We start from the raw sequence: 17,516 nt of genomic DNA, 5'->3' as shown, positions 1-17,516 counted from the left end.
GGGTGCCTAAAGTAAAACAATGTGAGACAACACATGCCAGCCCCCCCGCCAACCTTCTGGAAAACAATTCCTGGCTACACAACTTGTTGAGAGTTCGATTTTGTAAGCTTTGCACTTGTTCTTTGAAATTTCCCTATTTCTGACAATATTTAGAAAAAATTCAAGGTCCCAAATCAAACGTCTGCTCCATACAGTTGCTAGATGGAATGAGTTTTGTTTATTTAAGCGAACCCTTTTGTTGAAAAGTGTCCTTGCAGTGCAACCTGCAGGCAGGTGTTCCTTGGTTCAGTATGTGTTGTCCTGTGCATATATTGCAGCTGCATCGATGGCCTGCTGCTTGAACCTGCAGTTCACACATGACCCATGGTCACACTCACCTCCTGCCAGTGTTTTCCAATATCCTCAAGTGCTTGCCCTGTGTGTGGCAGTGTACGCAGGGGCACTACCTGACCATAAAGAACTTTGCTACAACACGAGCAGCTGCGGTACCCACCACTGCAGAAACACCAGTGTTGCAATCCAAAACCGTCATCAAGCTTGATGTGTGCATTGCGGATGTGCACAGCAAGCATGGCCACCCAAGCACTTTTCTGTGCATGAATACCACGACGTGTGACAAAGTGGTCTGCTTAGTGAGTAAGCACCAAAGGGAATGCACAGAAGCATGGAAAATATCAACCTGTTTTATGCAATTCCATCAAAACTCCTTGGTGCTAAATAAAATGTGAAATCTTCATGAAGCCTTGTGAAGCGAGGTTCCTGCCAGTTACTGCACTGAATGTGCTGTCCAGAACTGTCACTGGCTGGAAAGAGCTGGCTTAGTGTGACACCCTGAGACCTGTTGTGCTCAGTGCACGAATCTGCAGAGTGGGCTGCGGTGCACCATGTCCAAGTCAACTCGGGGCCCAACCAGGTCCCGGATGTTGTTCAGTCCACACTTGATCATGGTCGGCCTGCACGTACAAGTGGCTGCTTGTCCACACAATACTACCACCTAGAAGTGGCACCATTTGGCCCAAGAGCCAATTGGTGACACGAGTTGTTCTAAATGCTAGTTAGCGAGCTGCTGGCAGCAAATTCAAGAGGGCACAAGAACTAAAAAGTCAATTTTATATATGCAGCCACAAAAGTAACTACTTCCCCAAATTCAGACAGTTCCTCAAGAATTTTTCTTTATTTGTTGCAAATCCCACTGATATTGGGGAATATAAATTTCTGAGTTGCCAATACACAGCTACATATAAATTGAGTTTAGGATAGCAAACAGATACCGTATATACTCGTGCAATGGGCGCACCCATGTAAGAGCCACACCCAGAATTTAGTGAAAAAAATCCCCAAAATATACATTTAATAATTACTCATGTATAAGCTGTACCCTTGATTTTTGTGAAGGTTGGCAGTGTTATCTGTTGTCTGGTGCATGAATTCTAAAGCTTTCCTTTTTTTTTTTCGATCAGTGGCAAAACAAGGCAGCCGTGCCTAGTTTTTGGCGCCTCCAGGTAGCAAAAGCACAGCCTCTGAGATTTAGCAGCTGCCTTTGAGATGCTGTTGTTGGGCTGTGGGGCATCGCAATTTCTTTCAGCCGGCAGGTGATGCACTAAGGGAATAGCCAGAGCCACTACATGCGAGTACTGTAGTTCAACAAAGGCAAGTACCACCAAAAATACATGCAAAAAAAAGTGTGCAGGGTGTCTACCAACCGGGAAAACCGAGAATTCTCAGGGATTTTGAATAGTCTGGAAATACTGGGGGAAAACTCAGGGAATCTGTACTTCTATCAGGGAAAATGAGCTGTAATTTTGTTGAAAGGGAAAGAAAGTCGCGGTAGAGAGGAATCGTAACGAATCCTCTTTGACACCGTGTCGTCTGCTGGAGGGTTGCTAGTGTACCGTCAACAACCGACTTTCCGGATGCCTGATAATTCGGACGACTTCGCAGCGCCGCCACGTCCCCCATATAGCCAATGTATCAGAAAGTCTGAAATTTCAGACGCAAGGACACTTCGCCGACCAAGTTTTCGGACTTTTTGCCGTAACCGCCGGTTCGAAACAGCATTAATCAAAGCCACCACCATCGCCGCCATTTTTATTACCTTGCTGCCTCGAACTGGCGCTCTCGCACACAGATCTGCTGGCAGCCGTAGCAATCACCGCGGCAACGCTAGGCCTAGCTGCTTCGACGTTTGCTATTAAGCTTCTTGCCGTTTTTTGCCGTGTTTTTCATTGAAAGAAATCGCCGTCAGCAACGGCACCCACTTTACATTCATTGTCCTCGCAATTTCTTTCCAAGCTCGGAAAGCACAACGCGTGGCAGAATGCAGCTCCCGAAAGTCAGCTTCGCCTCGTTAGAGAAATGTTACGTGCAGAAGCATACATGAAAGTATTGCGGTAAAGCACAAGCGTGGTAAGAAGGCCAATTGTCATCGGACACAGTATGTATTCCTTATTATACACGTGTGCACCCGCCATTTCCTATCACCGTACAAGCACCGATATGCCTAATTAGTGTACTGGCAGGCCTTCCGAGCTTTTTCGGACGTGCCTGCGGTGATTTTAGCCAAGTCTGACCATATTGAGCTTAGAAGCACCGTGCATACTGTGCGCACTAACGATCGTGTCTGCGGAGTATTACATCGCCATGCGCTATGGAAAAAAGCTGAAATTTCAAACTCAGTGCCTCTGCCCTGCCCCTCGCGGGCGCCGGGTTCCCAGTCGGAGTCCGGACGTAATCGCACAATACGCCTACGTACACGTACTGCTGTGACGTCGCTTGCAGTGACACGTGACTTGGAGAATTATTCAAGGCAACATCCGTTATTTGTGTAATATGTTCCTTCATTCGACAATTTAATGTTTACAGAAATGATAAAACATACAAACCGAATGTATGCGTGTTCCTGTTCTACTTCGCACCGCTGCAAGAGAGATATACTTTTGTTTCGTCCGCATGTTCCCATGTCGTGCAGTCGCGTGCACAGGCAACGAGAGCATGTTATTTTCTGCAATGCTCGGGCGTTCCGTCATGCCCTATGATCCGCTTGTGCCTTACTCAGTATTTGCATCGCACTGGCTAATACCGCTAGTCAGGCGTTCTTGTGCACAGCACGCAAAATTGTGCGCTGCGCGAACGAGAAAAACGCAACAGCTCGGGCGCGACAGCGTCAGCGGAAGTGCACCGCACAGCTAAAACGCAAGGGGCAAAAAAAAATAAAGGCGGGCCTGTGACGTATGCGTCACGCGATCCTTGAGCTCCGGTATGGGCTCCCTGAAATGATCAGGCGGCGCAGCGATCGGCTCAGCCGTCAGCGCCACCATGTCAGTTGCGCGAAACACCTAGGCGGCCACTACTACGGGGGCGTACTTTTGCGGTGCTCGTTTGAAACCTGTCGATCGTTTTAAATTGTGGTTTTAAGGCAATCGAAAACATCGAGGACCATTTTGGACCACCGACGCTTGAGAAAGGACGTCAAATTTATGACTACAACCATGTATACCGTGTAAAAGAAATAAACAGCACGGACATCACAGCGACATGCTTAAATTAAATTATGGTGTTTTAGGTGCCAAAACCACAATGTAATTAGCAGGCACGCCGTGGTGGGGGACTCCGGAATAATGTGACCAGCCTGGGCTTCTTTAACGTGGACCTAAACCTTATTACACGTGTTTTTGTATTTCGACCTGATCTAAATTCGGCCGCCATGGCCGGGATTTGATCCCGCGACGTCGTGCTTAGCAGCCCAACACCATAGCCACTAAGTAACCACCGCAGGTCGTGAAGTATTTGTCACAACAAAGCAAGCTTGCGTACGATGTCGAACTCAAAGTGAGGTAACAAATCACTATTTTATGCCACTTAAGTGAACAAATACGGCCGTGGACGTCTTTCAACTGTCATTTGTCGCTTCATTACTTGGAGCGTGCCTTGCACCTCACAATTGTAGAGGTTTTGGCGAATTGGCAGGTAAGTGCTTTTTTCTCCGGTGACAAAGTGCCTCGAGCATATTCTCGTATTGTCGTTCGGGCTCGAATGTGAGGGCATTACCGCTGAAGCATCATACAGAGCAATCAGCTTAGACTAAACAATGTGAAGACTGAATAAATATGCACTAGCGTGCGTGAGAGAAATGCAAATTTTTGAATACTCGACGTGTGCTGCAGTGTACTCCAACCTTAGTTCTTTTGTTATAAGCACGAGAAAACATTGGCACGAATGAGCTCGATTCCAGTATTCGCGTCTTGATCTTGGCGCACGAAGAAGCACATTGCGTACAAAGCTCCAGCACGGAGCGCTTACGAAGCTAGATTTGACACGTAACAACCACTGCATGTTTGTTTTGGAGCAAGACGAACTAGACAACTATATCTAAACTGATTTACAACAGCGGGAATCAGTTCACGCGTTTTTATGCAGTTGACACTTTATTGTGTGTTTTGACAGATGCCGCTATTGGTTTTTCTTTGTTTTTTTTTTTCTTGTTTTTGCATTTACTGTCTTAGTTCGTTCAACAGAAATTCTCAAGACCAACATGAACCGCGATGATCCACTTCAGCTGCCGGGTCGCTTCCCCCGGTTTTGAAGGGAAGCGGTACAATTTGATGCCACCATCCCCTTCGCTTTTGTGACAATCCTTAAAACAACATTATCTGCGCTTGTTCTTTTTGTTCACACTTCTCGTGAATGAGCTTCCAAGAGGCCACAGTGAATCCATTGGAAAATTGGAAAAGCAGGGTTTCAGGCGGGCCTGAGCGCACCACGGACAATGGTGAAATGACGGCGAGGGCCTACCCGCCGGTGCTCATCGCCGCTGCTACGTGGCGCAACATGTACAGGCAAACTTAATTGCAGGGTGCCCATGGGAGAACGCAGGAAAAGAATTTCTCTTGCAGAGGCTAGATGGGGCAAGTGGATAGAGTGTCTCATTTGGCAGTGGCCCTCGCCTCCTGAAATCATGGGTTCGCGGCACTGAAATATTTTTACCTCGGCTATCAATGAACACATTTGAAAAATACTTGCAGCAGAACGCTCTCTAGAGGGCACATAACAACTTCCAGCGCATAACCGAAATTTGTTATGTGGCCTGGTCAGGGGCTCTTTAAGGACAGTAAAAGACGTGCATTAATTTTTTTCGAACTGCTCGATTTTTCGGACATTCTTGCGGCCCCTAGGCAGTGCGAAAAATTTGACGTTGACTGTACAACTAAAAGGATGCTTCAAATGGTGCGTGGGGCGAACGTGCTGCGAAAGGAGGACGAAAACAGAAACTACCTAGGCATTGAGGAATGAACGGGAAAGGAAGTTTGTTGCAGCTTCTAAATAAACACTAGTCCTTACTATTCAAGTGTATTAAGTCGTTTTGTTTATTTTTTATTATGCTTACTAGAGAGCGACAGCATCGAGTGACATGGCATCAACCCGTCTTGACATAAAACGAAGTTCTGTGTGACTTAGGGAATTTTGCAAGGGTACTCATGGAAAACCTGGAAATCTCAGGGAATTTGGAAATGTCAACTTGGTAGACATTCTGGTGTGTCTTTTCTACATGTAATGGCCACACTCCCAATTTTCACCCCAACTCTCGGAAAAAAACCTGCGGCCATTACATGACTATATGGTAATTAAAACATGTCACCAAAGTATCAAAGGTCTTATCAGTGATATATACTGGTGCATAGTGACCTCCATGGTGTCTCGCTTATTATACATGTGTTGTACTCTGCAAAAAAAAACCTATAAAAGAAATCTATATGCTCCATATCCAATATTCCCAGATGAACTAAGAATTCCCTTATAAAAACGTGTTCCCATATACGGGGGTAATCCCAAAAGTAAGGTATCCCATACTTTTTGATATAGAAACAACCATTTATTTACTATAATAGTTACATCATTTTGAAGGTTGAAGAATACTTTATTTTTTTACATAATTGTCATTTCGGTCTATGCATTATTGTAGAATTTTAGTTGACGCTGTGGAAGTTTTACAATGCCGATGTCATACCAGCTCGCCGCCATGTCCTTCAGGAAGCGTTGAACCTCATCTATCACCTCATTGTCTGAGCAGAAGCACGGTCCAGACAAATGTTCCTTCAATTTAGGAAACAGGTGGTAGTCACTCAGTGCCAAATCCGGACTGTATGGTGGGTGGGTGATGACGTTCCAACCAAAGTTTTGCAAGGGATCGACAGTTTGACGGGCGACATGTGAGCGGGTGTTGTCATGGAGAATGCTTACGCCTTTGCTCAACATTCCTCTTCTCCAGTTATGAATTGCCCTTCCGAGTTTTTCCAGTGTTTCACAGTACCTGTCAGCATTTATTGTCCCAGCAGGCAGAAAGTCGACCAACAGTACCCCCTTCCAGTCCCAAAACACAGCTGCCATGACTTCACCGGCAGACTGTGTTTGTTTGAATTTTTGCCGCTTAGGTGAAGAGGGATGCCGCCACTGGCATGACTGTTGTTTAGTCTCAGGTGTAAAGTGGAATGCTCAGGTTTCGTCACCCATGACAATCAAATCCACGAGGTTGTCCTTTTCGTCGGCATAGTGGTGAAGAAATTTGCAGAAAGAATCAGCTTGTTAACATTTGTGGTTTTCTGTCAGCATATGCGGTACCCATTTTGCACACACCTTCTGATATTGCAATTTTCCCGCTCAAATCCTTTGGCTGGTACTTCGGGAAACCTCAAGAACCAAAATGCAGAGTGATTCTCCAATCCTCACGCATGATTTCCTCAACCCTCACGACTGTCTGATCAGAAATTGATGGCCTACCACTCCTTTCTTTCTTTTTCGTGAATTTCAGTACGACCTGCTATAAACACACTACACCACTTGCAAATGTTCTTGACATCCATGCATAACTGGCCATAGACTTCCGTCAAATGGCTATGAATGTCAACTGGTTTAATGCCTTTTGCATTAAAAAATCGAATAACTGTGTGAACTTCGCACATGGCAGTAGCGTTCAACAGGAGCTCCATTTTGAATGGCTGCCAAGCCAAGACTGAGAAACCGAGCGAAGTGCACACATGCTTTTTCGGGAGTGGAATAAGCACCACTCGCAACGGTGTGGCCAACAACCATATCAACAGTTTAGCTTGTGGGGAGCACACGCGCCCATCTTCCCCCGTGCCGTCGCGTCGAGAGCCGGCATAGACAGGGGAGAGGCGCACTATGCCCTCTCCCGATTCTCCCTCGCTCTCGCGACGCGCGCGTGCCCTTCCTCCCCGACTTGCGGGCAGGTAGCTGACGGGCGAGGAGGACATTCCCCTCGCCCAGGTAAAAAGGTACAAAACAGGGCGACCGGAGGAGACCCTCTCTCTCTGAGGCCGGACCCCTAACCTGCCGGACTGGAGTACCTGCCACAACCCGTGAGTGACCACGTTGCCTGACTATCCTGGGCAACGAGGCCAGCCTATTTACTACTATTACTGAGAGGACGTCCCTCTGCGAGTGTTCGCTATTGCTAATAGCAATAAACGTTATTACCGTTGACACCGCTGGTTTCCTTATTCGTTCGAACCCGGCGTAGCCGCGATTCCCGCGCTACGGGTTGGGAGTACCATGAAGCGACTGCGTGGGGCTAGATCCGGAGCTCGCCTTCAGCCCTAGCCGCACGCAGTGTGGAACCCCCACAAGCTATGTCCCCCCAAAAAAAGACTTTTTGGGATTGCCCTCGCATCATAAGGTGACCTCATATGATATATATAAATCTGTGATATAGGAACATTTTTATATGGGGCATGTGCGCTTTTTAGACAGGGAAGGACCGTAACATGTTAGTGTGACCTCCTGAAAGATCAAACAAAAGACCCATAAAAAAGGCATGTTCCGCAACTAATGGCTATGCAAAGTGACCTGCCACTCTGTGCAAGGCTGTCCTGGTGCAATTTACTGGGACAAAGAGAAACATGCAACAGAGCAGCACTCACTGTTCCCCATTCATCAGCTACAAGTGACCTCATGGTGCCTGGTGCAAAAGGACAATGAATCTCTCACTTACTCCAGGATGACGTACTATGCCATTTTCTATAGTGCTAATGGAATAGCTCTTCAAGATCATCTCTAATTGGAAACACCAAGTACATTGCACTTGCATTCATATATAGCTAGGTAAAAGTGTTCACAGGCACACAAAAGTGAATTCCCATTTCGGAAATATATGTTTACACCACAAACTGTCATGTCGTGGAGGTGCAGAATCAGACAGTGCCAGAACTGTGAGTCACAAATCTAACATTTTACTGGGCGAAGTCATGGCCGGAAGTACAAGTAACACTCAAAGCACAACGAATGTGGTGAATACAGTAATTGTTCCTCAAAATCTCGTCTACAGGTCAAAAGCACCGGCAATTTATAGATGACTCATCATACATTACTGTGCAATCCCTGGAATGTACACCACTATTCACATCGTGCACGCGCTCTGACTAGATAAGATACTTTCGTTGTAGAATTAGTGACAACATTTTGCAAAGTTGCGATGCATGTAAGCACGTCTTGCACCAAGTTATAACTTTGTGGTTGTGCTTATCCGGTGAAAAATCAACCATAGCCGAGCAAGCATGAAATATTGCAACATATTGCATATTTGTAGGCCTTAAACCTCCTGATGAACAGCAGTGTGAGTTTTATAAATTATACCTACTATGGCATAGTGAACTCTCTAAAATGCAACCATTCCTGCTCAAATGGACAAACATACTGTTGAGCTATGGCTCTCTGAATGCCATGAGCAAGGCTGAATCTAGCTCCGATTGCGTCATGTATGGCGTGACAATGGCTTCTTTCTTCTACACAACGATACCAATTAAAGTAAGGAGCGTGGGTAGTATGATCGTGATTGCATTAGTGTGAAACACTAACGAATTTTCATTACGTCGGTTTTAGTCAGCAACCCCTTTGAGCCTTTTTAATTCACTTCAAACAAAAAGAAATAAACAAAAAACATTCAAGATGGGTTCACATTCCCATTTTTACTCTCAATCCATAAAAAGTGGTGCGCATTCAATTCGTGTCATGTCGAAATCGTGGCAAATAGTCCATTCCCATTAGCATGGATCTGCATAAAAGATAATTTCGGATATAATGGACAAATCTTCCCACTTGATTCTGTTTTTTTTCTCACTTGTTCGACGACATTTATTAGTGCATAGGGAACAGGACGAGCTTTGCAGAAGATTGGACGAGCATCTTCTCTCAAAACTATTTTCACTTCACAGCCCTTTATCACGAGCCTCTTCTCTCAAAACTATTTTCGCTTCACAGCCCTTTATCAAACCAACTTGTGGACTGAACACATCAGGGTACTTCTGCAGCAGGAGCTTTACTTTTTGCTCTGCTTTCACGTTGAAAATGTGATTCCAGTTAAATTAGAGCTGCACAAGCCAGTCGCACGCTAGTAGGCATGAGAAGAACTTCACTTTGGCCTAGTTGGCATTTACTGCATATCATATTGACCGCAAATAAAGACAGGGACAGAGGGAGGGAACACATAAACAGCACGGGCGGCAACTTTCAAGTGTTTTATTCACAGCAGCCCGTGGGCACATATAGGCAAATAGAACATGCGCAGGTCGCAGTAAACAAGAATACACATCAGCTTAGCGTGGCAACCAATTATCAAAAAAATCTATTTCCGATTGAAACAACCTAATGGAGGTATCGCTAACACAGTCTTGGCCTTCGTTTTTTATGTGATAAGCCTCCATCAGTTCACGAGCAGTCTGGTCATGGCTTCTCCCCAGCATCTTTATCTCCTCAAAAAGAGGTGCACAGCGACAGGCATTGCAGTGCGCAGGTAAGTGCGCCAATTCATCTTTCGTTAACTTTTGTTCATGTTCCCTGGCTCGATCATTCAGGTACCGTCCAGTCTGCCCTATGTAGGACTTGCCACACGCCAGGGGGATTTCGTACACAACTCCTACATTGATTTTGCATGATCCCTCCCAGTCAAAGATTGTTAAACAAGGAGTAGCGATGCTGTGATTAGAATCGGCTCTCCGCAAATTGTGTGTGCAGAAGATGCAGCTTGCCTTTGACAATCAGATTTCCCATCTTAAGACGGCAGGGTTCCCTGACTCGATGGTAACGCCAGTGTTGGAAACCCTCCTGCAGAAGGTAAAAGGATCTAGGGGCAAAGCAAGGGTGAGGACGACTACTATGGCCGTAAGACCTGAAGTGGTGCCGTATATTCACAGGGTTGCTCACAACCTAAGGAAGGTGGCAGGAGTCCCCCTTGTCTTTTCAGCCCCTTTTAAGCTGGCGCGGCTCTGCCCCCGCACCTCCCGTGATCCTAAAGGAAGGCAAGGTCGTGGCAAGAACCACACCAAGCCGTATGCAAAATGCAATGTAGGAGTTGTGTACGAAATACCCCTGGCGGGTGGCAAGTCCTACATAGGGCAGACTAAATGGTGCCTGAATGATCGAGCCAGGGAACATGAACAAAAGTTAACGAAAGATGAATTGGCGCACTTACCTGTGCACTGCAATGCCTGTCGCTGTGCACCTCTTTTTGAGGAGATAAAGATTCTGGGCAGAAGCCATGACCAGACTGCTCGTGAACTGATGGAGGCTTATCACATAAAAAAGAAAGGCCAAGACTGTGTTAGCGATACCTCCATTAGGTTGTTTCAATCGGAAATAGATTTTTTTTTATAATTGGTTGCCACGCTAAGCTGATGTGTATTCTTGTCTGCTGCGATCTGCGCATGTTCTATTTGCCTATATATGCCCACGGGCTGCTGTGAATAAAACAGTTGAAAGTTACCGCCCGTGCTGTTTATGTGTTCTCTCCCTCTGTCCCCGTCTTTATTTGCGGTCAATATGATATGTAGTAGGCATGGTTGAGTTCTAGGAACGACAATCACTGGCAAAGTTTTCTTTTGACCTTCATACTCGACACTTACATGTGTCTGTCCTGTGATATTGAGCAGCGTGCCACCGTAACTTTTCAGTTCAAGAAGGCACTTTGTCACTTTGTCAGACCTGGCTTCCGAGGCAGTCGAGCGTAGATCTGCTCGTTGATAATAGGTATGTCGACATGTTCAGTCACTCTGCCCGACTCGCTTCGCTCGGTGCCAATGGTAGCCAAACAGGCACTGCTCAAAGACGCGTTCCTCCTCATCGCCAGATGATAGATATAGCAAGGCAGACGCACACTGGAGCCAACGAAGGAATGCTCTTTATCCCAGAACGCGCACGCTTATATAGCTTTTGCCGAGGCATTGGTGGCGTTTCCAAGACGCTAGCGGCACTTCTGAGATGTTGTTGGTGCGATGACACTACACGCTCTAGATGTATTATTAGGAGCAATTTACAGAGTTGCGATGCCGTTTTATTGCAGTTGCAAAGTTGTACACTTGGGGTGTTGCTCCACTTGATTTAGAGCCCATGTTGACTGTCTCATAATTTTCTCGTGAGAATCAAGTAACTTCTTCAGTAGCAGCCAGCATGCTTCCAGGAAATACTTATCCTGTGAAACTGAACTTTTACTTTTTACTAACAACCTGTTTTCTTCTGTTGACATTGGTTCTTTTATAGACTGCATATTTCTCGATTTCCAGAAGGCCTCTGATACATTTTCCCATTGTCTTCTTCTTCTTAAAGGGGCACTAAAGGCAAATACTAAGTAAAGCTAAAGTGATAGATTAGTGCTCGAGAATCTCTAAGGCGTCAATGTTATCGCGAACAGAGCCTTAATAATCGAGAAATCGAGGTAAATGCAGGACATGATTAGAGACTCCACCGGGACATTCAGGCACTTGCCCGATGACGAAAGCGCTCCTCAGCTAAATTCTGTCACTAATACTCAACTACTCGTTGCAGGAAGCAACCTCGTATTGTATTATAAGATCAAATAAAATGCTACTTGTCCAGTTCCATCTCATGTTCAGAAAAAAGAACTTATTGAAATTACTGCTGACGACAATGCGGGCAGTCGAAAGGTTTCGTTTTCACTCGACTCTGTGCCACCCATGCTTTCGCGTTTCAGTACTTTCCTCATCGCGTAGTGCTGCAGTGGTTTTGCTGGCTCGCGAAACTCGCACAAGCTGCAAGTAGTAGAAAAGTCAACTTCCATGTGATGTCGCGGGATGTCTGAACTGTCTATGCCACTTGACCAAAAAGCAGCTGCAGCAGCGAATGCGCCGCTGTCTTGACTCAGTACCGCCATCTGTTGGGCACCGTTTTTCTCACTGACGGCGGCAGAGGGTGGTGATGGCGTATGCAACGTCACCACTCCCTTAGTTGGGTGGCAGGAGATTTAAATTTCAAAAAAGGTATTCGGACGATCCAGATACAACTTTCTCATAAACTAAGTCTTTTCTTGGCACGAAACAAGCATTACGAGGTTTCTAGAATGGTATTAAAATAGTCCACGTCTACTTAGTATTTGCCTATAGTGACCCTTTAAGTTGAGCACGCTTAACACTGACCTGCAACTGCTGAAATGGATCGAGTGCTTCTTAGGCAAAAGAACCCAATACGTATGTGCCAACAGTAATGACTCACATATTTGTTCCGTAACTTCTGGTGTGCCACAGGGCACTGTCCTAGGGCCACTGTTATTTCTCATTTATATTAATGACTTACCTGCATGCATTTCCTCAACTATTAGATTATTTGCTGATTGTGCAGTTTGCCGTGTAGTGACTAACCCAAATGACTGTGCTGGTCTTCAGTCAGACTTAGATAGTATTTCTTCATGGTGTAGTGACTGGTTGATGAACCTAAATATTAATAAATGCAAAGTAATGAGGATTTCGCACAGCAGTGTTCCTAAATATTCGTCTTCAGACTCTCATAATGGCTCGTATTAGTTTCCGTCCATTCCTAAAAATATCTTGGTGTCCACACTTCTAATGACTTAATATATAATTAGCATATTCATTATGTAATTAACAGTGTCAACTGCATGCTTGGTTTTTGCACTGCAATTTCTCTTCAGCCACTGTTCTCACTAAATCTAACGCTCTCCAAAACATTAGTTAGGTCCAAACTAGAATACACATCATCAATCTGGAATCCCTCGTCATCAGTGCTAATTTCCTCTTTTGAAGCCATCCAGAACCGTTTGGCTTGCTTTATTTACTCCAATTATTCTCGTACTTTCAGCGTGTCTGCAATGAAGTCTTCCCTTAGCCTTCCTGACCTATATTGCAGAAGAGCAGTTGACCGTCTCTGTCTTTTTCATATCATCTTTTTCACAAACCACAATCTCAAACACAGTCTCTTTAACGCGCCTCCCTGCATCTCATCACATGTTGATCATCGTTTTAATGTTCAAGTGCCAAGCTGCTGCACCAACTTGTACTTTCATTCATTCGTGCCAAAGATGTCATTGGAATGGAATCACCTCCGACGTACATCTAGACGTACATCTGCAATAATGTACCACAACTGTCCCACTGCTCTTTGTAAGATCGCAATGGCATTGAGAGTATTTCAAAATAAATAAATAAATAAATAAATCTGGTCATAGTGGCGATGTGCGCATCCTTGTGGATGATGATGATGATTGCAGTTTATTGGCACAAGGGCCAGATGTGGCCAAATAGTGCCAAGACTATGATAATAGACTGTCATGGGTAAATGAAAAATGAATATTGCGACGTGGATGAAACACAGCTGTAAGGAGGCCTAAAAAATATTGGTTGAAAATTGCGTAAATATATTCATAATAAAACTAGACAATGTTATACACTCGAACCCGGCTATATCGAACTCACAAAAAAATGCCTATCAGTTTGATATAGAGCATAATTTGATATAAGCCTGCAAAATAACTGGATGTCATAAAAGCACAAACCATTTGTAAAATCACTTTACTGATGAAACTAGCTTAGTTTCGCATGAAATAGTCCTGCATTTTCTTCTGCTCGGGCAATTTCGCTGCCTGCGACACGCACTTCTCCACATTGTCGAAGGAGTCGGAGCAGCTGAGGCTGCAACCTTCCGCATTTGCCCAGAAGCACCGGACTAGTGCGAGCGCACCAATCACTTTGGAGGACGTGGGCATAGGACCGTCATTGCTTCCCTCATTGTGTCCTCTTTCACTTGTGCTCGGTACAATGTTCGCAATGTAGTCTTCGTTTTCAGGCTCTCCCGTGGTCGCAACCCCATCATTTGCACTCACAAACTCGACCACCGTTGATTCGTCAACAGCTTCCGGAAATTCTGACGGCTCGCTCCGAACATCAACAACACCTGCAACGGCTTCGTCGCATTCATCAGAATTTACAGTCATCAGAATTTACAGTCATCACTGAGCACATGGAAGCCGGCACGGCTGAATCAATTTCGGATGAACCACTCGTACACAGCCATGCTACGCACCAGGCACCACGGGCACCGCGTCGCTAGTTTGGTCACTTTAGCCCTAATCTGCCCCTTATTCTTCAAGATCTTGCTGAGAGTGCTCCTCGGAAGCTTGCATGCTGTGGGGACATCCGAATTCTCACCATGTTCAACCCAATTTATGATTTCGAGCTTCACAACGAAAGGTGAATACTGCCGCTTCATTACGGCAACACTGCGGGAGAAGGCCTACAAGGCGCACTCACAATGAACCAGAAAAGCAGCGAGACAACTCGCACTTTCACCATGTTGCACGACGTGGGCACAAGAGCCTCTGATTGGCTGTCTGAGCAAGCACTGCGGGCAAGCCAGGATAATTTTTTGCAGGGGGGTGTCGGCGGCTCGTACGAGGCAGCGCGGTCACGGTAGGGATAACAGTTGGATCGAGCCGCGCCGCCGGGTGTACCCGCCACTGCGAAGCAAAGCCAACTTCTGGGGGCACTTTTCCGTCGCTTGATGTTGGATATATAGGGAGTCACTGCTATTTTTGTTCAATGTAAGCGTAAATTTTGCTATATATATACTCATTGTAACTATACCGTGTCCAGAAATTGTTCGATATATAGAATAATTAGATGTAAACGGGTTTGATATAGTTGGGTTCAACTGTATGACATGCGCTGTGAAGAAACAATGTACTATGAAGAGGTGATATTCAAAAATATGTTGCTATAAGTAGTGCTGCTGCCTCACCAGGGCCCTTAAGCACAAGGGCCCAGAGGCATGTGCCATACAGGTTGCTACTATCGCAGCATCAGCCTGTGGTGCAAGGATGTGCTACGAATCTTGTGGGTTCGTAACACGCAATAAATAGACATCTTGTTAAAAATTTAAAACTGACCCATGGTGAAAAATAGGTTCTGCTCAAAGAAACAATATCGGATGAAGGGGAATGCGGCATCACTGTGCCAAAGGAAAACACATTTTTCATTCAGCTTCTGCTTCGCGACATTCTATCAAAACATGGAGAACGGTCAGCCTCTCACCACACCTACCACAGAGGGGAAGATCACCACCAGTCAGCAGCTGAGGATGAGTACCGTATGTGTGTCCTATTCTCAGTAGACAGAATGTGACATCAGTTTGTCGTGCTTTTGTTACCAAAGGCCAATTTTATACGTGTGGCTTAGTTAAATGTTAGGGTATTTACATCGCAACTTCTCTGCTGCTCCATCGTCCCTAAAACTCCTACTTTATATATCACTAATACGACCTAAACTTGAATACGCACCATCTATATGGGACCTAGCGCATGAAAATCTTGTACCTTCTATTGAACTTATCCAAAATAACTCCGTTTGCTTCATCTTTTCAAATTACAACTGTACCGCAAGTATCACAGCCATGAAAGCTAACCTTTCCCTCCCACCTTTAATATCTCACCGGAAAATTTGTCGCCTCACTCTATTCCACAAAGTATATCATGTCATGCTACACAATGATTTTATTTCACCACCGGAATACATCTCCCATCGCATTTATCATCGGCACAAGGTCGTCATAAAAAAATTCAATACTGAAGCTTCTTTCAGTCATACCTTCCCTGAACATATGTCGAATGGAACCGCCTCCCTCCCGATATTGCAGCTATTGAAGATAATCAACGATTTCTCAATGCACTAACAACCTTTGTTTATTTTGGAGACTGCTGAAAATGTGTTTTAACAAAATTCACTGTATTGTATTGATTCTTTGTGACCTATATTACCCACTCCCCTCTGTAATGCCTTTGTTCCTGAGGGTATAATAAATAAATAAATAAATAAAAATTATTAGAGGTTTCATGGTCCCAGGTGGATTGCCAAAAGTTTCTCAGCGTTCAGCGTAAGAAGGGCTACAAGTCTGTGGGACGGATAGCTACGGTACTGTTACAGCCTCTCGTTATGGATGTAGCAAGTTCGTCTGCAAGCATATTGCCCACTATGCCTCTGTGGCCTGGCACACAATATATTACAAATATGTTGTTGAGATGCATACATAGTACACAGACATGAGTAGAGGTCATTGACTACTGGATTTTTAGGGTTATGTAAAGACATTAAAGCTCTTAGTACACGTAGAGATTCTGTAAATATGATAGCGTTTTGTAGTTTTAATGCCTTTATGTGTTTTATAGCCGAGAGTAATGCATAAACTTCTGTCGTAAAGATGCTCGTTTCTGCATGCGGAATACTGCATTCTGAGAAGGATGGACAGATTGCCGCATAGAATACGCCATTAGGTGACTTTGATGTGTTGGTATAAAATTCTGGACAGGAGAAGTTCGACTGAAGTTCCAGAAAGTGCATATGGATGAGCATCTCTGGGGCACACTTTGTAACTTCGACAAATGACATGTCGCATTCTATCAGTTGCCACAACCATGGTGGCAACAGCCTTGTTGGAGTTATAAGTGGATGTGTATCAAACACGTGTACTGATTATATCAGCACGGAGGCGCATTGGTGATGCGCAGTGTGTACAGCGCGCTGCATTCATGTCTTTATAAGCCACGCTCTCAATAAACCTTCGTTCTTTCCTGCACTGATCATGCTGCTGTAAGTGTCGTCTCCCTTGGCACGTTACATGGTGTCAGAAGTTGCTCCGCTGCCTGTCGACGCCTGAGGGGAATCATACCCGTGAAGAACACGTTATGGACCTGCTGAAGGCACCACAGCCACTGCGGCTGACGGGTAACGTCACGGAAAACTGGAAGCATTTTAAGCAGAAGATTGAGTTATTTCTGCAGGCAACGGCGGCAAAGGACCAGCCGAAAACGGAAGCATCGAAGGCAGCCCTCCTGCTGAGCATGGCGCGTGACGACGCGCTGGACGTCTTCAACAACTTCCAGTTCGCGCTGGATGAAGACAAGACCGACTACAGTACAGTGGTGAGAAAGTTTGATGCCTGTTGTGCCGAAGTGAGCAATGAAGTGCACGAGAGATATGTATTCCGTTCAAGAAAGCAAGCGGAGGGTGAACCATTTGAAAAATTTGTTCATGACCTGAAAAAGCAAGCAGCGCAGTGTAATTATGGCGTTTTGCAAGAATCCATGATAAGGGACCAGATCGTATTTGGCACGCACGATCCTAGACTTAGGAGAAAATGCTTTGTGACAGCCAACTGACTTTGCAAAAAGCAGAGGAAATGTGTAAAGCAGCGGAGACGGCAGCACAGCG

General features: G+C 45.2%; 2 protein-coding genes across 4 annotated transcripts in view; one reads left to right on the top strand and one right to left on the bottom strand.

Annotated features, from left to right (window-relative positions):
* LOC126539340 (transcription factor RFX4-like) overlaps nt 1–740 on the top strand; it is a 40,026-nt gene extending 39,286 nt beyond the window's left edge. For all 3 annotated transcript variants that reach the window (XR_008614309.2, XM_055075532.2, XM_050186157.3), the window contains one exon: nt 318–740. Coding sequence is in view for 2 of the 3 variants with exons in the window: in XM_055075532.2 (XP_054931507.1) it covers nt 318–360 (43 nt within the window). In the remaining variant the exon portion in view is untranslated. The remainder of the gene's footprint in view (nt 1–317) is intronic.
* The window catches only part of alpha-PheRS (phenylalanine--tRNA ligase alpha subunit), an 89,126-nt gene continuing 72,275 nt past the window's right edge, over nt 666–17,516 (bottom strand). The window contains exon 6 of the mRNA XM_050186135.3: nt 666–953. Within this exon, the coding sequence (XP_050042092.1) occupies nt 848–953 (106 nt within the window). The 3' untranslated portion in view covers nt 666–847. The remainder of the gene's footprint in view (nt 954–17,516) is intronic.

Source organism: Dermacentor andersoni, chromosome 11, assembly GCF_023375885.2.
Source record: "Dermacentor andersoni chromosome 11, qqDerAnde1_hic_scaffold, whole genome shotgun sequence".
NCBI lineage: Eukaryota > Metazoa > Arthropoda > Arachnida > Ixodida > Ixodidae > Dermacentor > Dermacentor andersoni.
The sequence above is the reverse complement of the archived record's forward strand: the minus strand, read 5'-3'. Positions and strand labels throughout refer to the sequence as shown.